Consider the following 23,740-nt stretch of genomic DNA (forward strand, 5'->3'; position numbering starts at 1 on the left):
CTGTGGTAGGGGGACTGGAAAGGTCTGCTGAAATGAGAGAACAGGATGTGCAGTTAGCATGTTAACATTTTTATCTTTATACTAAAAGCAACGGATAGCCGTTAGACTGCTTGACACAGAGGTGTGACACATCAGATTCTCTTTATTCAAGGATCCCTCTGGCTGCAGCACAGATCGCAAGGAGCCAGAGGGAGACGTGAGGAGGTTCCGCCTAAGAGCCACGTGGGAAGGGGATGAGGATGGCTTAGGGTAGTGGTGGTGGGGATGGTAAAAAGTGGCTGGGTTTCAAAGACCTTTAGGGGATAAAATCAACAAAACTAGCTGATGAACTGGAGGTGGGGGAGGAAGTCATAGGAGGCGTCAAGGACGTGACATCGAGGTTTCTGCTTCGCACATCTGTGCGACCGGTGGTGACAGATCCTAGAATGGGGACTTGCAGAAGGTCTGAGTCTGGAAGGGAGGATGGAGAGGTGTGTCTGGGAATCTCAGAGAAGGCAATGGATGTGAGTGTCTGGCCCTCTGGGAGTCGCTCCGGGCTACAGACCCTCATCGGGGCGTGTGAGTTGGAGTTTAGTCCTGCCGGTCGGTGAGACGCCCAGCAGAAAAGTCGGTGCTACACCCATTTTTACCTGCAATGGAACTGAGAGGCAGAGACGCCAAGCTGCGTCCCAGGGCACACAGCACACACGTGGCTGGACCGGGATTTGAACCCCACCTGCCACTGGCGCTCTGGGTCAGTTACTGTGAGCTGTCCCTCACAGGACTAAAACCATGGACACGTAAGGTTGCCGTGAGGACAACACACACTCCCTTTTATGTAAAATGGTAAGTACAGCGTGCAGACGGGAAATCATAACAACAAGGTGCCTTCCCATCGATGCACGGAAAAGAGCTGTTTCTAAGGTCTTGGAAGAGGCTGCAGCAAAAGAGGCCAGAAGGACCACACGAGGCCACGGAGCTAATTGAGGAAACACCAAGGAGCTGAGAAGCAAGAGCACAGGGCCAGGCAAACATCGGGGTGGGTTTCCCGTGGCAGGCAGAACATGACAAGCTCAGGCTACTGTCAGCATCACAGAGATGCTTTAGACAGTTTATCCAAAACACACACCAGTTTGCACATGCCCGACACTTTCCTTATGTCAACTGGGTGTGGCCAAATCCATGCCATCTCTGCCACCATTAACCTGCCTCCGAAAGATAGCTGGCAGAAGGCTAATGCTGGAAGTTTAAATTCCAGGTTGCAGTGCAAAATTTTTCAGTATTGCACTTTTTGAAATAAATGAGCACCCCGTCACTGTTGTACAGGACAGACTCGCAACACTCGTTTCTAAACCAGTGAGGCTCCTTGCTTTCATCGGCCACGTTGCTGTTGGAAATATGAGAAACACTCTATTTAAAAAGGTTTAAAAATTGCAGGCTGAAATGTTGGGAACAAGCTTACAAGGTGGACGTAAGATCCTGCTCAGGAGAAAGAAATGGCTTTGAGGGTTAGCGTCCCCTGACTGGCGTTGGCCAGATCCCAGCCGCCTCTGCTCCTAAGACAGTCCCCAGGGTCAGAGTGGGGAGCCTCAGAGGCTGGTTCTAGAAGCATCTGCCGCCTCCCAGCTGTCCCCCGCCCAGGCCACGTCAGGCTTACTGTCCACGTCGCTGGGCACTTGGCCGAACATGGCCAGGTAGGGCTCATAGATGACCGAGCGGAAGATCCACCTCCAGCGATGCTCATTCTGCCTGAGGATCCCTTGCCTGGCCACGCCGAAGGCCACCATCCACACGGCAAAGAGGAACAGGAAGAAGAACACGTCTATCAGCTGTCATGGGAGGACACGAGAGTGGAGTCAGGACTGCACCAGGGCGGCCTGTCCACTCCGCTGACCACGGAGAAGGACAGAGGCCCCTGGACCCTGGAACCTAAGGTGCCCAGCATTTGATCACTGATTTTTAAAAATGGCCATCATCACCCCTGGGTCTCGGGGCATCTCCTTCCTGGCACTAAAACTGACGGATGCATCTTTCCTTGCAGGTCCCCAAACCAGCGCAGCAGCAGAGACTTTCTGAATGAGACCAGCCTGGGAGCAGAAGAGGGATCCAACTCTGGACCCCCCTCCTCCTCTCCAGCTCACGTTCTGCAGACCCCTAAGCTATTGCCTTAGTTTTTTTTTCCTTAAGGAAAATAAAAGCTCTCCTTTTTAGACAAGAAGGCACCGTTTTATCTTTCTTAATGTTTTGCACACATAGCATGACTTCATGGTGACTTGATGCCCCAGATATGCTTTGAATTAAAACCACAAACTCAAGAAGCTCAGCACTGGAAAGGAACCTCCAGATGAGCTCATCCAAACGCCCATCTGATTTAAAGACAGAAACACGGGAGGTTTGGGTCACGTGGAAAACAAGCTGAGAGAAGCAACATCGTCAGTGTGTATCTTTCTGTTATTTGTCCCCATGGAACGGGGCTGGCAGTGCTTTCCCGAAGTCTGTATCGCATGGTTGTAAGATTAAAGTTCCAGTCCACGCTATGCTTCTAGCTCACTGCATGTCTCCAGACAAACATATTAACCTTCTTGAACCTGACTGTCCACATCTGTAAAATGGGTATAAAAGTCCCTCTCCCGCCTAGGCTCCTAGTGAGTTGGTAAGACTCAAGTGAAAGCACTTGGAAACATGTGAAATCTAGAGATCTTTCTTAGCAACGCACTGAGTCACACTGTTTGCTCCTAACAGCCATCTTTTGTTAAATTTTAACCTGGAAGAGGGGTCCCTGATGAAAACACATCAAGAAAGTAAACCCTACTGATTGTGAAATGCAGCCATCACTCTATGCACAAAATCCTCCTCTCAACAATGAAAGGAACGCTGGATGCAGTTAGAAGAAGGACAACTAACTGCAAATATTCTTCATTCTTACCATCCTCTGCAACATGATAATCTTGGGTCCTAAATTCCTGCTGACCGTGAAAATGTGAATCAACCTGAGCGTGAATATAATGTAATCCAGGCAAAAAATCACTCGTCCGGAGTACAGCGAGGTTTTGTTAGAAGGGTAAAGCCTGTGGAAAGAAGAGGAAAGGAGCTGTGAGATGCTGACAAAAGATTTCAAAGTTTCGCTTTTTATCATTTTTATTTATTTCTGGATTTTATTTGCTAATTTTTTTAAATTTTATTGAAGTACAGTTGATTTACAATCAAAGTTTTGCTTTTAAAAATAACCAAACGTGAAGAAACAGCCAAAAGCCTGGGAACTGAGAGTAAGTGGAAATAGACCAGGGACATCACCGGCCCATCAGCCACTGAAAACCAAAGGCCACGTCTACTGCCCTCGTGGACTCCAGGAGAGGTGGGACACTTTAGTCCTTCATCCCAAATACTCCTGCAGGACCCAGTCCCGACATCGCTAACTTCCTGGCTCACGGGCCTCTACAATGACCCCGGCCACTTGGGACTTGACCCTGCCAGGTTTCCCCCAGTGAAACTTACCTCGTTTGCACCAGATCATCTGATTAGCTAACCACCTGCTGGCGTGTTCATTGAAAGCCATATGTGCTTTCTAACTGGAATGCTCTAGCAATCACATCCAACCGTGATTCAAATGCTGGGCCTTTGAAAGAGACCCAGGAAACTCTGCTCAATGTTATGTGGCAGCCTGGATGGGAGAGGAGCTTGGGGGAGAATGGTACATGTATATATATGGCTACGTCGGTCTGCTGGGCGCCTGAAACTATCACAACATTGTTAATCGGCTATACTCCAATATAAAATAAAAAACTTAAAAAAATAATGCTGGGCCTTTAACCCAAGCAGAAAGGGAGGGTTTTTTTGGAGGAGGAAATTGAGCTCTTACCCCGTTCATACTGTAGAGCGAGCACTCACTGTAAAGCATCTCGTTCTGGGGAGGTGTGAATATTAATGGTCAGGCTTCTCTGCTCCAATAGACCACGAGCTTCACCTTGAAGCTATTTGGGCAAGGCGGGCCGGAAAGGAGCATGGCTGGACAAGGTGGGCCAAGGTTTGTATGCACCCCAATTTCCCTATCACGTGGCATCATGTTGCTTTTTGCCTTCAGCCGTACTTTTCAACTGGTTTTTCTAATCCTCAGGGATTGAGGAGCTCTTGTAGCTGGGAGGGCAGTCTCCAGAACCAACATTTAAGTTGAAGTGAAGTGTGTGTTAGAAGATTACATGGCCCCAAACAAAAACACTGTGTTATACTTAACACCCTCATCATTCTCTCCTCGATTTCTAATTCTCTCCCCAAATTCTATAAGCACAAAGAGAAAAACCATGAAGAACCCTTTTTCAATTACAGATCACCAGGAGGGGGGAAGAGAGGAGGCCCAGCTTTATGCCAACCAAGCTGTGTCTCTAAGAGGCAGAGACAATGGGCGTTTGTAATAATCTCTAAATGGGGGCGGGGAGGGCACATGGCAACAGGGCAGCCCCAGCCTGGCTTAGCCTCGGGCCATGTGATGGGAAGAACCGGCACCGTTGCAGTAAGAAAACATTTTTTAAAAGGAATAGCAGCCTCTTTTCTGAATGGAACTCCAGAGATAGGCTATATTCATAAAATAACGGGACCATAGTTCATCCTCTCTCTCTTATCTTGGGCTTGAAACATCTTTCCTCCGACTTTCCACCCAAGAGAACCCCAAAACACCTGAAACTTGAAAACGTGGTGAGGACTACTTACCGAAATACGATCCCTGCTATGAAATAAAAGAGTCCAAGCGTATCCATGATGTTCCACAGGTCGGTAAAATAATTCACCCCATTCATGTACCACTGCAGCACAGAGAGGGACAGAGAGAGGACACAGCAGCTTGGAAACATCAACTGCTTCCGGATTTATTCTTGCTCACAAATTTCTTTCCATATCCTTTTTGAGCCCATGATGTGCCAAGTACGCCCTGCAACTGCGCTGTGCTGTTCCAGGGGGATTGGAAAGTAGGTTGCATGCTTGCTGTGCTGTTATTCATGTGTTGCTAACAAAGTCAAGATAAAAAGACTCGTGGATCCCAACTGTTTTTAAAGAGAAACCTGCAGAGAGTGAGTACAACCTGTGTGGGCAAAGGTGGAACGCCCCTCCCCATGGCTGCCACGTACAGTGGTGTAGGCTGTGCACTGCACAACTCTAGAGGGTGTTATCCATACTGCCGTCATCACAGATTTGTGTGTTTACTGTAAAAATTTTCTGGCACATGGCAATAAAGCATCTTATTAAAGAAACTTTTTTTAAAGTTTTAAAAACTTTTTTGCTTTTTGCACACAGGTGCTAAGTGTGGCAGCTAGGAGGACAGACGTGGTCACAGAAATGACCGACAGGAAGAGTGTGCCACAAATCAAGAGTGATCCTTCCATCATGATTTGTATATATCGGTCATGATTTCTCAGAAGAAAGCATGTCAGGAAAACACTGAAAGAGGGATAAGATTAACCATTAGAAGGCTGCATCTGGACAGCCTCTCTGGCAATGCATACGCTGGATTTGAGGGATTCCAGGGTGGTCATCTAACCCTTTCATTCATCCATCCACTCAAAACATATTTACTGAGAATCCACGGGATTGCAAACACCTGTGCTGGGCTCCTGGGACACAGAGACATCATCGGATTGGGGGTGATGTCGACACTCAAGGAATCTACCGGCCCACAGCAAAGACAGACGTTAAACATGTTTAAAATGAAACGTGATAAGGGTCGGAGGGGAGGTAAGATCAAAGGTCCAAGTGAGCTCAGATAAGGAAACCACCAGACTTGTGCACGGCAGGAAAACAACAGCAAAGATGTGTCATCAAAGGAACGTGCACTTTTCAAATCTACTAAATGAACCACCAACATGGGTCCACCTGCTGTTAAGATACCTTACTTCCTATTCTGCACCTGAAACCAAGGCCTAAGAAAAAGCAGCAAAGGAACTTGCCCTTAGGCAGAAAGCCAGCAAGTGATGGGTCTTAGGGCTCTGAAATGTGGTTTCCTCTCTCCAGCATCACCCTGCTTCTTTAGAACCCCCCCCACACACACACAGAGATCCCACAATCTTAGACTTGGATTTAAGAAACATCATCGGTTTCTCAACAAGTATTTCTTTTCACTCATTTATAAATGCAAACAGCAACTTTAGTGGACAAAGGGGTGAGGGTGTTATGAAATCAAGTACCAAGGAAATGTTAAAATCCCCCAGGTGTGAGCAGCCCAATTTGACCATGTTCTCCTGTGGGATGGCTGAACTCCTGGGATCAGAAATCCAGTCAGGATTCCTAACTGTCCATTTGGGTGGTCCCAGTGAAACTGATCACCACCCACCAAGAGCCATTTGCAAGATGACGGTAGTTGGGACAAGCTCTACCTGCCACCTGCTTCCCTCTTTGAAACCCTGGCCTGAGAGGCAGGTAGGCACAGGGCAACAGGGCAGCCCCAGCCTGGCTCAGCCTCAGGCCACATGACAGGAAGAACCATAAGTAGATCCAATCTGAGGTTGGGAAGCACGGTTGCAATAAGAAGACGTTTTAAAAAAGGAATAGCCGCCTCTTTTCTGAATGGAATGCCAGCGATTGGCTGTATTCATAAAATACCGGGAGCGTATCTCATCCTATCTCTCAGGATTTGGGGATTCAAGGGCCTCAAGACTGAACGTGCTCTCCATGAAGGGCCGCTGGGACTTACCTCACTTTAAATAAACATTCACAGTCTGTTTAATAGACCTAAGAGCTATTTAGCAACTATGTTTGCACTTATTGATTGCCTTGGTGAAAAATTCCAATTAACATAGCAACCTCTGTCTCCTGGGCAAGGGGACACAGGGAGACACTGACAAGCATGCATTTGACACCCAGACACTATCTGAAGCAGGTAACATCCTGCCTGGTTTTGCTTTTTGCTAACAAATGTGAATTAGGTTAATTAAGACAGTACCAGGCCAGCAGAGCTGATTGAGGAAACCAACCACAATGAAGGATTCCAAAGGCCTGAGTCTGCAGACCCGAAAGGGAAACAGCGACCCCAAGTGTCAGAGTCCTGTAATGACAGGAATCAGCAAGGCTGTGCTGTGGAGATGGGGCTCACAGACCACACAGGCAGAGCTGCTCCCTGCCAGCAGGGGTGGCCTTGACTCCACGCTCCTGACCTTAAGCACAGGCACGTCCCTCACCATCGCCTTAATATGCAGGACTGCTGAATTCAAACTGCCCCTGACGCAGACGTACAGAATGGACTTGAGGACACGGGGAGGGGGAAGGGGAAGCTGGGACGAAGTGAGAGAGTGGCATGGACATATATACCCTACCAAATGTAAAACAGCTAGCTAGTGGGAAGCAGCCGCATAGCACAGGGAGATCACCTCTGTGCTTTGTGAGCACCTAGAGGGGTGCGATAGGGAGGGTGGGAGGGAGACACAAGAGGGAGGAGATATGGGGATATATGTATATGTATAGCTGATTCACTTTGTTATACAGCAGCAACTAACACACCATTGTAAAGCAATTATACCCCAATAAAGATGTTAAAAAAACACTGCCCCTTCAAAAATCACTTTTACAAAGAAACAGAGGACACACTTGGACAAAGCTACACATCGCTAATACCACCCATTATGAAGGTAGAACAGCTGGGACTCAGCCAGACCCTGTGGGCATCACATCAGGCCTGGGGAGTAACTGGGAAGCACATCAGAAACCCAGAACCTCCCCCTGACGCTCCTGCCCACCGTCTGCCCCCACTCAGTGTCCCTGCTCTGTGTCTCTCCTGAGCAAAGCTCCACACACTCCACCTGCCGGGGGCCCCTCTCCGTGCAAAAATGCACCTGTCCCGAGTCTCCTTCCTGCATGACCCGAATAAGGGATGAGCAGTTAAATGTACATGCGAATCTGAAGGGAGATGCTTGTGACGTAAGGACTCCAAATTTTACAATCCCAAGTCCTCTAGGCCAACCTCCCCTCAACTCAAGACTCGCTCATTCAGTGCTACTGGGGGCGCTCACCTCCTCTCCCTGAAAGCTCCCAGAAAAGACCCTGCCGGTCATCGCTAGCTGGTAGAAGGTCCATGAGGACAGAGATATCTGCCTGTTTGGTGCATCACTGTATCCCTAGGGTCTAAGACACTGCTTGTAGTAGGTGCTCAATAAATATTTGTTGAAAGAAAGACTGCGTGAATGAAGAGCTTGACTTAAGCCAGGATGACTCTCCCTGCATCCTCCTTCCGGGCCAAGCTCTGCCCCTAGAGCAACCCAGGATAAGTCGTCTCTCTAGACCTCATGGTCCTTTAGATTCCTGGAGGACACAAACGACGTTTGGACTCTGTGACTTTCATGCAGCCGGGAGGCAGGGTCAGGAACGGGACAAGGAGAGAAATGCTGGGAGCGTGAGTGAGGGGCAGCCAGCAGCAGGAAAAGAATTTTCCTTTTTACCAACCATTCCAAGAAGCTGCCAACAGCACCCTCTGCTCAAAAGGGTACGTCTGAGCCCCCCCCGCCAGCTTCCTCCCCACGTGCCCAGTGCTGGCTTCACGGTTCCCCCCTTACTCTCGGTCACAGCACATCTCTGGGGTTGAATCAGGAAGACCCCGCCTCGTCAATTCGGTTTTTAAAAAAAGATACACGCACTTGCCAGAAACGTGACAACGCCCGCTCCTGTGCTAGGCCCCGAGGATCAAATGTGAATAAGAAACAAACATCTGCGTGAAGTCATTTCCATGCCACCCAATTCTGGGCAAGAGCAGAGTATGTGTGAGGAGCTGGAACGCCCCAGTGAAGCTGGTGCCGGACGAGAGGGGCAAGGCTTGCAGGTAGGACACCCCGTCCTCTTGCTCCCCTTGGTAACTTCATGGTTATGTGTAGGTCAAGCCATTCTGCTGTATACCTTGAAAGTATACAGTGCTATATGTCAATAATATCTCAATAAGCTGAAAAAAATAACCACTTGCAGTAGGAAACATGCCCATTTAAGGATGGGGAACCAGAAGGTCAAAGAAATTAAGTAAGTTACTACCATGCTATTTGCAGTTCCTGCTGGGTTTTCCCTTTCTCTCTCTCCCTCTCCCTCTCCCTCTCCCTCTCCCTCTCCCTCTCCCTATCTCTCTCCCTCTCTCTCTCTCTCTCTCTCTCTCCACTTATTTGTGCTCATGACTTATTTGCCCCACTGGGCCTCCCCGTCCACAGAGGATGAGAGGTCTGCTGGTCTCTCAAACAGGATGAGACGCAGGGCTTTCCCCCCGCAGTCAGACAAACCCCTCCAAACTCACCCTTTCATCCTCTTCCTCTGCAAAAGCCAAACTTTCTCTTTCATGTGCCTTTGAAAGGTGGTCAACCACGCCCGGGAGCACAGCAAAGGAAGAGAGTCAGGGCCCCAGCACCCGACTGGTCTAGGAGGGAACACGTGCGACCCTGTGCAGCGCCAGCTCCCATGACAACGTAACTCGGGAGCTTCCTAATTTAAAAGCTCTTGGTTAACTTTCTCACAATGGCCAGGGCCCATTCCCGTTTTAAATGCTGACTCTCCTTCCATCTTTCTCTGCTTCTCTCCAGGAGGATATTTTCACACCCTGGCTGCTGATACACAGAAGTCAAAAAAAAAGAGAGAGAGAACTAGCAAGTAAAAGAAGGCCTCTGAGACGATATGGAAGGGGCTGTGGGTTGAACTGCATCCCCTCCAGATTCATACAGTGAAGTCCTACCTCCCAGCACCTCAGGATGTGACCTTGTTTGGAAGTAGGGTCCTTGAAGATGTAATTAGTTAAGATGAGGTCATACTGGAGCAGGATGGGCCCCTGATCCAATGTGATTAGTGTCCTTATGACAAGGGGAGATTTGGACAGAGACATGCACACAGGGAGAATATGGTGTGAGCATGAGGTCAGGGATTGAGCAATGCATCTACAGCCAAGGGACAGCAGAGAGGGCCAGCAAATCTCCAGAAACTGGGGACAGGCCTGGAACAGGTTCTCCCTCACATCCTCAGAAGGAACCAACCTTGCCCACAGCTTGATCTCAGACTTCTGGCTTTCAGAACAATGAGATGATGAACTTGTGTTGTTTAAGCCGCCCAGCTGGCGGTGCTTCATCATGGCAGCCCTAGCCCTAGCCCTAGTGAGCTAATACAGAAGTGCCCTGGACTGAACTGTGACCACTTGAGCCAATGCCTGGGGCACCCAAGAGGCTGATCTGAAGTCACAGAAACCCTCTGCACGTCAGCAGGACCAGGTCCTGGGGGAGATTTGCTGGTAGACAGAAAGCCTGATAATCTTGCATGCTCAACACACTTCTACCTGTACTCCATCTCCAGCCTGCGTCTGCACCTCCCACCTACTAGGCAAGCAAAGGCAGATCCAGGGCACTGGTACCAGGACTCCTGCCACCCCTTGTGCCCATGGCAGACACTTCTAATTCATTAAGATGTTCTCCTGCTGAAAATAGAGGCTCAGAATCTTTCTCAACCCAGGGCTCCTAGAAGCCACCAAAAAAAAAAAAAGAATCTATTAGAGTTAGCATGATAGTCAAAACAATTTAGGAATCCTATTCCAGGCAGCAACTCTGTGGGGTCCAGAACAGCATCCTTTGCCCCTCCAAATATCTGGTATCACTTGGCACAGTACCTTGTACACTGTGAGCACCTAGGCCATACGTGTTGAATGGATATGTTTTTCGGTTTGGGCTCATATGGGACAAGAGTGACAGCAACAGCAGTTCTCAAATATTTTGTAAACTACCATCTTAAAAGGATTTTCTGGGATGACTTTTCATGATGGTTTAGGGACAGCACTGACCTCCACCATCAACATTTATTCATTCAACAATTATTAACTGAGCACCTGCTACGTGCCAGGCCTGGGCTAAGTTCAGATTAAGGGTGGGAAGAGGATGCCAAACAATGCAGATCCCAAGAAACTAGAGAAAACACCATGAATAAATGACATGAACTCCCTGAAATTCACAAGGACGAATATAAATTTCTGACATTGTCAATCTGACATGCTGGGCATTGAGATGCTCTTAGCTGGAAAGTCCTTCCAATTCCCCTGCCACTCATGGTGCTGCCTACCCCAGTGACAGTAATGACAGGATCACAAATGGCTCCTGATGATGGAAGTGGGTTTAAAAGTCCAAGGTCAACCTGCTCTTTCAACACATTCCTGAGTAATTCATCTCCACCAATTAACATTAATTAGAGAGCAAAGCTTGGGCTTGGGGCTAGGAGATCTCACGGAAGAGCGTCTTCATGTTCATGGGTGGCCACCAAATGAGAACATTTATTTGGGGGAAATAATGACTTTGGAACTTGAGGAGCAACTTCTGCTCCCCTTTGGCATTAGGAAGATGCCGCTCACTGAGGAAAGGAGGGGGGCCCCACGTCGGGGCTGACCTACCTGTCTCACTTCATCACAGAACAGGACAAAGACCAGCGCGTAGAGGACCAGCTCCGGGGGTTGCGGCACAGGGTGGAAATCCATGAGCAGCACGTAGGCAAAGAGCAGGAGGAAGGCGATATAGAAGACCACGTTCCAGGAGAAGACCACAAACGGGGAGGTGAAGAAGGCCACGTAGTACCACAGGAGCTTCCTGTGCTTGTCGAGGGGCTTCTTCCTGGACCGAGGAGGGACAGCACTGTCACCATCCTGGCCAACATCACTGCACGGGTTACACCTCTCCTCTGAACACCGATGAACATAGACCCACAGCTGGGCCAGGGACAGGTGGTGTCCAAATTGGGCTCTAAGTTTGACCCAGCCAAAATTCAGCCTCGGCATTTCATGCTTAATAGATCCAAATTCTGCCTCAGATATTGAAGACAGGAGCCCACTTCTACCTCTTTGAAATCAAACCTGGGGGAAACCCACGGAGATCCCAGACCTAAAGTGCAGGGACTAGAGTGAACATTGTAATTTCCAGGCCTTGTGATCCTTTGCACAAGAGCACACACACACAGATGCTTGTACACACACACAGACACATGTACACACACACAGATGCATGTACACACACACAGATGCTTGTACACACACACAGATGCATGTACACACACACAGATGCTTGTACACACACACAGATACATGTACACACACACAGATGCATGTACACACACACAGATGCTTGTACACACACACAGATGCATGTACACACACACAGATGCTTGTACACACACAGATGCATGTACACACACACAGATGCATGTACACACACAGATGCATGTACACACACACAGATGCTTGTACACGCACACAGATGCTTGTATACACACAGATGTATGTATACACACACTCATACACGATTATGTGCCTTGGTTTCATACCTAAATGATACAAAGCCACAGCCCACCAAGGGTATAATAAACAGACACAGGATAATCTTCCAGTTCTTGGTGTCTCGGGAAATCTCTCCGTACCATTGCTTGGAAAGAAAATTCTACAGGAAACAGAGACAAAGGACACAGGTCCTTATTAATGCAATGACATGCTGGATGGTGTGCGACCTTTCTTCCCAGCCCTCAAACCTCTCCAAATAAATAACTCTCTGAATTGAGATCTTTATTCTTTTATATTAGTTACCTGGATTTTAAGGGGCTATGATTCAACCATATAAAATTCTGTTTGATTTTCAGTCCTTTTCTATGTTGGGTTCTGTGAACTTTAAAACAGAGGTTGTATGAGTCCAAATTCACTAAACCTATGAATTTTAACCAACTCTAATTCTTACTGTGTACATTTAAACAAGCACCTCTGTAGCTCCTTTTCCCTGAAAGATCACAAATTCACACGACATCCAGTGCTACCTGCGGGGCCCCAAGGATTCATTTCTGGAGGCAGATAGGTGACACCTGTCAGGACACTGAAAGGAAGTCGGCAAGAGAGAGACCACTGGTGTCTCAACACCCATTTGAGCTAAAAAGGCATGGAAAAGCATTCCCCAGAACGTATCAGCCCCTGAAAGGTGGAACGGGGCCTCCCACAAAGGCAGGAATTAGAAATTTGTTTTGTCTCTGACAACAGCACTGAAAGTCAACACAGAAGGGGTGGGCATAGGCTGGGTCACACGGAAGGACCCCACGGCTCTCAGAAAAGATCGTATTGGGTATTTCCTGGTGATCTGGTGGTTAGGACTCCACACTTTCACTACCAAGGGCCTGGGTTCGATCCTTGGTCAGGGAACTAGGATCCCACAAGCTGCACAGCACGGCCAAAAAAAACCCCCACAAGAACAAAAATATGCCAATCAGAAGGGACTGGTGTGTCTCCGTGGCAGAGCAGGGGGGACCTGAGGCCTTCCCAGCACTGTCTGGAGGGCTGGGACCCGGGGGCCCCATCCATACCCCAGCGCATCCCTCCAGGAGAGGAGGGCTCCTCCCGAGAGCCCTGCCCCGCTCTGCCTGGGCTTCTGGGGCCGGGCGTGCAGTTGGCTCTTGAGGGGCAGCCCCCAGGGAACCGCAAACTGCAGTTGGTGGGTAGGTGCTCAGATGGGCACCACTGGGGCAGGCGGCATGAAGCTCCCAGAAGCCCCCAGAAGGCAACTTCTCCTTAGCATGCCTGTGTCTGCTTCCTTCCCTTCTCCTCCCAGCCTCTGGGCCTCCACTCCCCTCCGCACCTCCTGGACTCACGTCCAGCATAAACTACGTGCAGTCAAATCCTTGTCTGGCGGTCTGCTTCTGCGGGGCACACCGAGACAAGTAAGGTCCCGACCCTTCCAGGGTGATGAGCCCACCAGGCCATCACCAAATGGCACCACGAGGCCCTCGGTCACAGAAAGCTCCCGCACTAGCTCGGCTTCCATGGCCACCAGCGACATCTGACCCCACACGTCAGCCTGCCCAGAGCAACCACACTCCCTGGTCCCACGGGTCGGGCAGGGAGACTTTCCATAAACATCGCTGAACCGGCATCTGGTGGAAACCGTGGGGCCTGGTGAACTTGGACGGGAGCATGAGTCAACCTCCCCAGGGCCCAAAGCTCTGGGACACCTGCAAGAAGGGGTCTGGGGGCTAAGAAGCTGTGAGCAGAGCCATGAGCAGAGCGAGGCAGCCGTGGCAGCCGGCCGGGTCTCCCAGGCAACCCTGACCCCAGCACTGGCCTCCCTCCAGCCCACTACGACACAGAGGCTACACCAGATCAACAGCAAGGCTCCCTGCGTGTCCCTTGTCATCCACGACCACACTCACTGAGGCCACTTGGCTGCAGTAGCAAACGGATTCTTTTGTAAACACTGTGCCAGTTATTGGCTGCATGGAATAATGGGAGGTCCGTAGGGCGGGCAATCATCATGGGGTCAAAACCCAGCCCTGCCACTTCCTAGCAACCTGGGGAACGTTCCAGAACCTCTCCGAGCTCCTGAGTCCTCCTCAGTAAAATGGGATGATGTCGGCCCGCACACATGCTGTGAAGATGAAGCGTGGTCGCGTGTACCAGGGCTATGCAGACGCGTGTCAGTCCTTCCATCTCTCCCCCATCTTCTTCCCCTTCACACCAGACCCCTCCAGCTGGGATGGCGGGTGGAAAAAAATCTCCCCTCCGAAATCTGAGATACCAGGTGCAAACTGCTGTTAATGTAATTTGGGGCAGGAAACGTCTACACTGGCTGAACCCACTTCATACTAGTTTCTCTGCTGCCATTACTACTAGTAATAGTTTTAAGAGTAACAGCTACCATAAAGGGCTGGCCCCACTCACATATTATCTCACTGAATCCTCACAGCAACCCTTCCTTTACCCCCTATTATGCCCACTTTACAGATAAGGAAACTAAGCCTCAGAGAGTTCATGTAACCTGGCCCCTCCCTACACCTAGTTAGAGATACACTGGATCCAGAGACCCAGCTGATGGAAAGGCCCATTTCTGGGCATGATGTTCGGTGACTGCATGTTGCTTACCTGGACCCCGGGCTGAGCGATGAAATGCTGGTCCGTGGCCTCCACCGCCAGCTCCAAACAGCTGCTTCCGCCCCAGGCTTCACAGGAATAGACCAGGAGCTGTTCTGCCAAGTCTTCGTCGCTGCTGTAACACTCCGTGAACAGCTCTAAGTGACATGGTCCCCAGAGAGAGGGAAACGGGAGGCAGGGCTGGCCAATACACAGAACTCCCCCACCCACCCACCCGGGCCCACCAGCCAAGCCCTGACTTCCATGAAAGCCTGGCTGTGAGCATCCTGGATTATAAAAGGCAAAGAGAACACCAGTACAATATAATTCTCTACTGAACAAAGGGACCTTCTTCGGGCACCCCGCACACAGCACAGCGCCTCCTGGCGGCAGGTGTCCAGAAATGCCCACTGAATTGAGCTGCAGTGAACATGAGGAATGCCCTCTTTGGTGGGGTTCAGCCACTGGGGAGGGGATTCAGACCCTGAGCCCCCCTCCATCTCATTTACCTCTGTGCTTTTTTGGTGAGGTTCTTCGCGGTTAAGGCACAGTGCAAAAAAAAAAAAGCCAAAATGACGTAATAAAAATCACTGGCCCAGGGCTTCCCTGGTGGCGCAGTGGTTAAGAAGCCTCCTGTCAGTGCAGAGGACAAGGATTTGAGCCCTGGTCCGGGAAGATCCCACATGCCGCGGAGCAACTAGGCCCGTGTGCCACAATTACTGAGCCTGCACGCCTAGAGCCCATGAGCCACAACTACTGAAGCCCACGTGCTACAACTACTGAGCCCGCGTGCCTAGAGCCTGTGCTCTGCAACAAGAGAAGCCACCGCAATGAGAAGCCCACACACCGCAACGAAGTGTAGCCCCCGCTCGCCGCAACTAGAGAAAGCCCGCGCACAGCAACGAAGACCCAACGCAGCCAAAAATAAAATAAATAAAAATTTAAAAAAAAACACTTAAAAAAACCCCAGCAACACTGGCCTACTGCATTGAGGGTGTGCTTATATTTTGAGACCTTATGACAAACAGATTGGTGTGTAGCTCCTCAGAGAAAATCCTTTAAAAGTCGAAATGCTCGGAGCCATTGCCCAGCTGAAGTCAGTCCAAAAACAATGTAATACCTTGAAATTTTTAATATAGTAGAAGAAATAATCAGACACCTTTTCCCAACACAGAGAGGCTAAATGCATGAACATTTCTTCATTAGATCAGACAACAGACAAACACGCCTGCATTGTGCAACGTGCCACCTTGCAAACTGAAAACTCCCCAGTGGAAAGAAGAAAACTGAGCCGGCCTAAAATTCTCTGTTGCTGCGAGGCAACTGGTCCTGGATTTCTCACAGTCCCGCGGGGTCCGGGCCCTCTGAGCAGGGGCGATGGCAAGCCGTGTCAAGGGCAGGTGAACAGCGAACAGAGGACAGATGTTTCAGGAGTGTCACACTCAGCGGGGCCTCTGCCCTCTTCTGTTCCAGGTGATGAGAAACATCGCCCTGGAGGGGAGCTGGGCAGCTCGCCTGTTGCCTTGGGTTATAGAAGCTCTGAGCCTCCTAAGTTTGTGGAGATGTGGGACCACCAACACCAGCCCTTATTCACGTGACCTCGTGGGGAATCGAGGCATGGGGACCAACCCAAGATGCCACTCTGGCTGCTGCCTTTGCCATTAGTAGTAAACCATCTGTGTCCCTAACCCAGGGGTCTGGGGTCCTCTGTCAGTATATGTATAGGAAGCTGGCAGGCTAACCTGCTAGCTTGCACATCAGGTGAAACCTCACACGTGTCAAGGTTTCTGAATAGCATCCCCAAAACAAAACACCCCAAGGCTTCCCTATGGTGCTGAGTTACTTAGACCTGGCCTGGGTGTGGCCCTGGGCAGCTGTGGGATGAGAGAGCCTATATTTCACCACCTTCATTCTTGGAAAAGTCAGTAAATGCCACGCGGTGTGGCTGTGCCGGCCACGGCTCCCGTTCCCAGAGGCTTACCCACTGCTCGGGTCTCGTACTCGTTTGCCAATTCCTCGGACTCCCCTGCAGCATTGATGTCGTTCTTCACCTTGGCCAGAGTCTTCAGAAGCTTGCTGGCTCCCAGGGCTGCCAGAGTACAGCCCCTGGTCTTCCAGAGGGGTGAGAATGTCACAGTTAATTCGTAAGCCCTTGCAGTCGAGTCAACATCAAAGTCAGGCAAGCACAGATTGATGGCAAAAGCAGGAAGTGGTAAAAATCTGAACTGTTCATGATGATTCCCAGTAAAATTTGCAATGTGCACCAAGTCTTGAACCTGAATATACTCACAGTCTTGAACATGGAATTAACATACAAAAAAGAATCAAGATAAATGCATCACTAATTATTAGAAAAATGCAAATCAAAACTACAATGAGGTATCACCTCACACCAGTCAGAATGGCCATCTCCAAAAAATCTACAAATCATAAATGGTGGAGAGGGTGTGGAGAAAAGGGAACCCTCCTGCACTGTTGGTGGGAATGTAAATTGATACAGTCACTATGGAGAACAGTATGGAGGTTCCTTAACAAACTAAAAATAGAACTACCATATGACCCAGCAATCCTGCTACTGGGCATATACCCTGAGAAAACCATAATTCAAAAGGATACATGTACCCCAATGTTCATTGCAGCACTATTTACAATAGCCAGGACATGGAAACAACCTAAATGTCCAATGATAGATGAATGGATAAAGAAGATATGGTACATACATACAATGGAATATTACTCAGCCATAAAAAGGAACAAAACTGGATCACTTGTAGAGATGTGGATGGACCTATAGAGTCGGTCATACAGAGTGATGTAAGCCAGAAAGAAAAAAACAAATATTGTACATGCATATACGTGGAATCTAGAAAAAATGGTACAGATGAACCTATTTGTAGGGCAGGAATAGGGACACAGACGTAGAGAACAGACATGTGGACACAGGGGTGGGACGGGAGGGTGGGACAAATTGGGAGACTAGGTTTGACATAAATACACTACCATGTGTAAAACAGATGGCTAGTGGGAACCTGCTGTATAGCACTGGGAGCTCAGCTCAGTGCTCTGTGATGACCTAATGGGGGGGAAAGCGGGGAAGGTGGGGGGGAGGTCTAAGAGGGAGAGGATACAGGTATGCATATAGCTGATTCACTTCATTTTACAGCAGAAACTAACACAACATTGTAAAGCAATTATACTCCAATAAGAAAAACAAGACAAATGCAGGAGAAGCTGATAGTCAGACGTGGCAATGGGAAGCTTGATGACCCACCATCATGCTGTAACAGCTCAGAGGGGGAAACTGGTCAAGGACACGAGGACTGACAATTATAGTTAGTGAGAGTGTGTGTGTGAATCGATATTCAATACCTAATCTTAGGCTCTAAAAACAGAGAATGCAGCTTCTTTTCAACTGTTCATAAATCATTTATAAAAATCATTATGTGTGGAATCACAAAGAAAAGTCTCAGTCATTTCCTAAAGCAGGCTTTGTACAGGCCCTACTTCCTGCCTATAATGCAAGAAAGTTAGAAATTAATTTTAAATTAAACTTTAAAACCTCCTCCACTTGGAAGACAATCACACATCCACACAAACCTAAGAAGCAGGTGCCTCCTGGATTACCCACCAAGCCCAGAACTTTCCAGGGACCTCCCCTCCCAAACACACCCCTGTTCACATGGAAACAGGCACAACCATATCTACCGACATCAAATATTCCCTTTTACTGAGGACGCTTTAGATTAGGTATGTGAGGTTTGAAATGGTCAGAACGACCACAACCAAGCATACATCTGCCACAGACTTCGACATTTACCTGCTCCCAGATGGCTTTGGAAAGTTCCTTCTTGTTCTGAAGAATGGCCCAGATGAAGAGTGCCTGCAGGGGGTGCCGAGTAATAGGAGACACGTCCTGGGAGGGATGAGAGCAGGGGGTCAGCACATGCAGACGGAGCATCACTTTGGCAGACACACTAGTGTAAGAATGAAAACAGGGTCAGGAGGCCCTAGGAGAGCGCCCCATGTTTGAAGGGCTCTGTAACTTGGCATCTGAATCCATTCTCACAGAACCGTGATGTGAGTTTCAACAGAATCTCTGATCTATCATAAAAGACAACGTACAAGTAGATGGAAAGGTATAAAGGGTGAAAAAATGGGCTGACGGCAATTTAAAAACTGAATGACTTCTGACAGGCTGAAGAGAAGTTCTTCTCATCATAGAAATCTCTTTCTCATCTAGAAAAATCGTCCTAACTAAATTCTAACTTTCCAATAGTTGAAGTTCAATTATCACAATGGAAAACTGAAGTTATTTCTTTGGAGCGTTATTCAAAGTTACAATTCCTAATACATCAGCTAAGAATCCCAGCTCCCATTCAGCCTCCCGTATCTTCCAAGGGAACCTTTTCAAACAGAACTCTATGTATATATTCCTTTTAATCTTCCCTAAGGTTTTACCAATATCCAAAATGTTTTTGGCATAGTTATGGATACTGTGGAGAGTTTTAACATAAATAGCATCAAACAGCTTTTTAAACATTTCCAATTCCTTCAAACACCTAGCTCATTTAGATTTTTGCAACACACATGTAATAAAATTCTAAAACTATCAAAGATCCTGACCTAGTTTGAGTTTTCCCAGAAGCGATCAAGCATTTGAGACAGGTAGTTTATTTTGGACAAGATTCCAGGAAAACCACTAGGAAATTGAGGAAATGAGATTGGAAAAGAAAAGACCAACAAGTTGTCATGGTAAATAACCAGAGATTAATCCCACTAGGCAACCCTTGGAGCCAGTGTAGGACACAGGTCTCAGAATTATCTCCTCTGAGCAGGGGGGTTGCTGAGGTATTTATACACCAACTTCTGGCAGTCACTGGGCTCTGACCAGAGCAGACCTTCAGCAAAGAGTTGCAGGTGCTAGAAACTGGGCCTGCCTGTGCTTAAAATAGGAAATCTTGAGAGAATATAAGTGGTACATCCACAACACCTTCTCAAATGGAAACCTGGACTATCTCTTTACAAAGATTCACTGCCCCTTTTATTCACAAAAGGAAACTCGGCAGTTCTCCTTTTCTTTGCATAGGTAGCAGAGAACTATTTTAGGCAGATCATGTCCAAAAGGCTAAGACGTGGTCAGGCAGCCAGTCCTTTTTCCCCGTTCCCTGCTAGATGCCTTCAGAAAGTGTGTCACACCAAGCTTTGCAATTAGGAAATACTGCAATAACTAGTTGTAAAGATAGCACAAAGAATAAAGCAAGAAAATGCACCACTTGTTACCTCGCTAGGACTCGCTAGCTTAAATAAAGGCAGGAGGAAAAAATAACAACCCCAACATGTGAACTACATGACAGCAATGAGGTAGGGAGTAGGAAAGATGGAAGTAGAGAGATTTTTTGAGGGAAGCCTCAAGAGAGCAAAGAATTCAAGCAGACAGCTGTGACAGTACACACATGGAACTCTACCTCTATCTCATCCCTGCTATTCCTGTCTTCCTTCCGGAAGCCTCTTCGGAAGTTAGCAACCAGTTTCCAGATGAACGTGAGGAGGGTGTCATTATAGGAATTCTTGGCAATCTGCAGGTTCCGATACACCAGGGTGCTGAAGTGATTGGAGAAGAGCTCGGTGAGGACGTCATTGGTGAGGAACTTCTGCAGGTTCAAGCCATTCTCCAGAAAGAGGCGGACAAACTTGGGTCTGTCCTTTATGAGAGCCATAAACATGACTTCCTGAAGGTCAGCAGACTGAGGAGAAAGAGCAGAGAGAGAACGCACAGCCTAAATCCAATCAAGAAGACAAGGCACCTTCTTTCTCAGACACATCGCATTTTCAACCATGAGGTAAATAAAATTTATCTTTTCAGTTGTAACACAATATTAGATTACAGCTCAAACATCGAGATGGGGGAAGAAGCAAGGTGGAATCTTTGAAATCAGCCAGATGTGAGCTTGGATGGGAACTGGTCTCTTGCTGTTGTAAAGTGGAGATAATGACACCCACATAAGGATGATGTTGAGGGACTTCCCTGGTGGTCCAGTGGTTAAGACTTTGCCTTCCAATACAGGGGGTGCGTGTTTGATTCCTGGTTGTGGAGATATGATCCCACTTGCCTCGTGGCCAAAAGACAAAAACATAAAACAGAAACAATATTGTAACAAATTCAATAAAGACTTTAAAAATGGTCCACGTCGAATAAAAATCTAAAAAAGAAAAAATTACATTAAAAAAAGGGATGATGTTGATCAAGAATTGATCCCAGTGCCTGGCATAAAGGAAGCACTCGCTCCATTAGGGGGCAGGGGGCTCATGGTACAGCTCACACCATTTCTCTGAGGTCTACACTGGACACCAATTGTGACCTAACCACCAGCCAACTTTTCCTTCTGTGCCATGGCGTTGCCCCACTGCCCTTCCCATGCCATGAGGCAAATGCCTGGTCATGTTACATAACCATGAGTCACTGGAACACTTGACAGTGATACCTGGTTATTATTTATCTGTACCTCTACTGTCTGGGCTCCTGGTAATCCTTATCCCATAGAAGCTTATTAAGCATCTTAATAAAGATAATTAACGTGTACTTCAGACACAAACCCGTGGTCCATGGGCCACACCAGCTCTCAGATATGTTCTGATGGTCCTCCATACTATTTCTTACAATTTTTTTTTTTTTTTTTTTTTTGCGATACACGGGTCTCTCACTGTTGTGGCCTCTCCTGTTGCAGAGCACAGGCTCTGGACGTGCAGGCTCAGCGGCCATGGCTCACGGGCCCAGCCGCTCCGCAGCACGTGGGATCTTCCCGGACCGGGGTACGAACCCGTGTCCCCTGCATCAGCAGGCGGACTCTCAACCACTGCGCCACCAGGGAAGCCCTATTTCTTACAATTTGATTCCGTTGCCAACATTAAAAATTAGACAGTTCATAAAAATCCACATTGCCAGCATTAAAATCCAGATTCACAAGTAAATACCAGAAGCTCTGACAACACAGAGAACCGTCAGTTGGAGCCAACAGGGGCAGCTCCAGGAGCCTGGGCGCTGTAGCCCTGAGCACCCCCCACTAGCCTCGCGGCGGCTCACCCAGCCCACTGTCCTCACTTTAATTGTCTGAGCCCTGGTTCAGGGGAATATCCCTGCCAAGGGCAGCATTAGCGGTTTCTGTTTCTGTCTGATGTTGGTCTCTCCGGGATCACACATTGTCTGCAGAGCCACCTGCCAAGGGTCCCTTGAGTCCCCCCACTGTGGCTCCAGGCGGGACAGGGACAAAAAGAGGTGGCTGCCCTGATACCCTGCACTGCTAAGAAGTTCCCAGGTTACTCATGCTGCCCCGGGTTCAGGGACCACCCTTTGAGAGCCACTGGCATGTGGAGAAGAGAAGAGCTTTGCAGTCAGACACACGTTTGTTTCCAAACCTTGGTTCTACCGTTACCTTATGTGCGACCTCGAACAAGACTGTGTCTCAACCTCAGTTTGCTCGTCTGTAAAATAGGTGCTTGTGGGGATGAAATGAGATAACACAGGTCAAGATGCCTTCGGAGATTCAAGTTCGGAGCAGGCCCTCAAAAAACCATCAGAATGGCCCTCCTGTGGTACCCATGGAGCCCTGGCTTATTAACCAGCAAAATGAGATAATCCCTGTGATGGCTGGCGTGATGGCCAAGTGAACCAGCACAGTGAAACTGCTTTGTGCACTACAGAAGGTTATGCAAAGATCTTTAGTTATCTTTAAACAAAGACTTATATACGGCTTAATATGTGCCAGTGTTCTAAGCACTTCAGAAATATTATCTGATTTAATCATCGTAACAGTCCAGTGAGGTAGCTACCACTATTATTACCATCTGTTTTCAAATGAGCAGCGGTGTGCTGGTAAATACTTTACAACCAACGTTCTGGAAGAAAATAATAAGCCCCGATTTGTAGTATTTGACCATTGATTGCTACAGTGTAAATGCTCCCAACGGGGCCAGTCTTCGGCTACCACGTGACATCATTGAATGCACAACTGGGACCCAACACAGAGTAGCAAGTATGGTGTTTCCAGAATGCAGATACAATAGACATAACCTCCAGGGTATAGATCAGAGTAAACGTAGGAGAATAGTTAGAAAGGGATGAGTTTGATTATTTATTGCCTTTGTTTTTAATAAAATTTATTTAGTTCTAAGAGTATAGTATTCGATTTTTAATGACTGTATTTAACAACAGACTCAAAAAACCCTAAAAATTTTAGCAGTCAGCTCTTGCTAAAACCAGTATGAACTGACCCCAATTCACCACTGTACAAGGAAACTGAGGAAGGTTAAGGAACTTGCAGAGGTTAAGTCATGCAGATGGGCTGGCTCCAGAGTCCATCCTCTCAACCATTATGTCCTTCACTCAACTACCTTTAGCTGAGTTAATAAAATTAAATGTACTATTCAATGCATGCCTGAGTTTATGTTTATTTGCACCATCTGATGTCACTTAAATAGAACATTTCACACACAGGGGTTCATTTCTGAATCAATTACCTAGATTTACAAACAGTTCTGTTTTCCCTCAACTAACTAAAGGCTTGCCATGTGAGATAGGGCTCATTATACTGCAAAAACCAAAGATAATGTTTGCTAGAGGAATGAATAATTTAAAAACCCATAAGCCATGATTTTATTTGGATTCTATTCTTAAAATTGATCACATGTAAGGACAACTGAAGTCTGCATCTTTGATTATACAACGATAGGCCTCAAAGTGTTTTCACTGCCCACCAGTGACTGAAGAGCTTAAAACAGAGAAGCCTCCACCTTGCAGATCCAAGTGTGATGGTTTATAATTGTTCCTACAAAACAGAGCTCCTAAGGCGGATCTCACTTTAGTTGTACCCAAGAGGATGCTGCTGGAAAATGCAGTCTTACAACTCTCATCAAATT

General features: G+C 47.9%; 1 protein-coding gene across 21 annotated transcripts in view; it reads right to left on the reverse strand.

Annotated features, from left to right (window-relative positions):
- The window catches only part of TRPM8 (transient receptor potential cation channel subfamily M member 8), a 159,330-nt gene that overhangs the window by 52,073 nt on the left and 83,517 nt on the right, over positions 1-23,740 (reverse strand). For 18 of the 21 annotated variants that reach the window (XM_060301688.1, XM_060301687.1, XM_060301685.1 and 15 more), the window contains 9 exons: positions 20,293-20,571; positions 18,645-18,740; positions 16,809-16,938; positions 14,840-14,985; positions 12,271-12,383; positions 11,348-11,564; positions 4,684-4,775; positions 2,906-3,047; positions 1,637-1,808 (listed from right to left, as the gene is read on the reverse strand). In XM_060301688.1, the coding sequence (XP_060157671.1) occupies positions 1,637-1,808; positions 2,906-3,047; positions 4,684-4,775; positions 11,348-11,564; positions 12,271-12,383; positions 14,840-14,985; positions 16,809-16,938; positions 18,645-18,740; positions 20,293-20,571 (1,387 nt within the window). Of the gene's footprint in view, positions 1-1,636; positions 1,809-2,905; positions 3,048-4,683; positions 4,776-11,347; positions 11,565-12,270; positions 12,384-14,839; positions 14,986-16,808; positions 16,939-18,644; positions 18,741-20,292; positions 20,572-23,740 lie in introns of those variants that run through there. The other 3 variants (XR_009564502.1, XM_060301703.1, XR_009564503.1) reach the window with 3 other exon arrangements.

This window comes from Globicephala melas, chromosome 7, assembly GCF_963455315.2.
Source record: "Globicephala melas chromosome 7, mGloMel1.2, whole genome shotgun sequence".
In the NCBI taxonomy this organism is placed as follows: Eukaryota; Metazoa; Chordata; class Mammalia; order Artiodactyla; family Delphinidae; genus Globicephala; species Globicephala melas.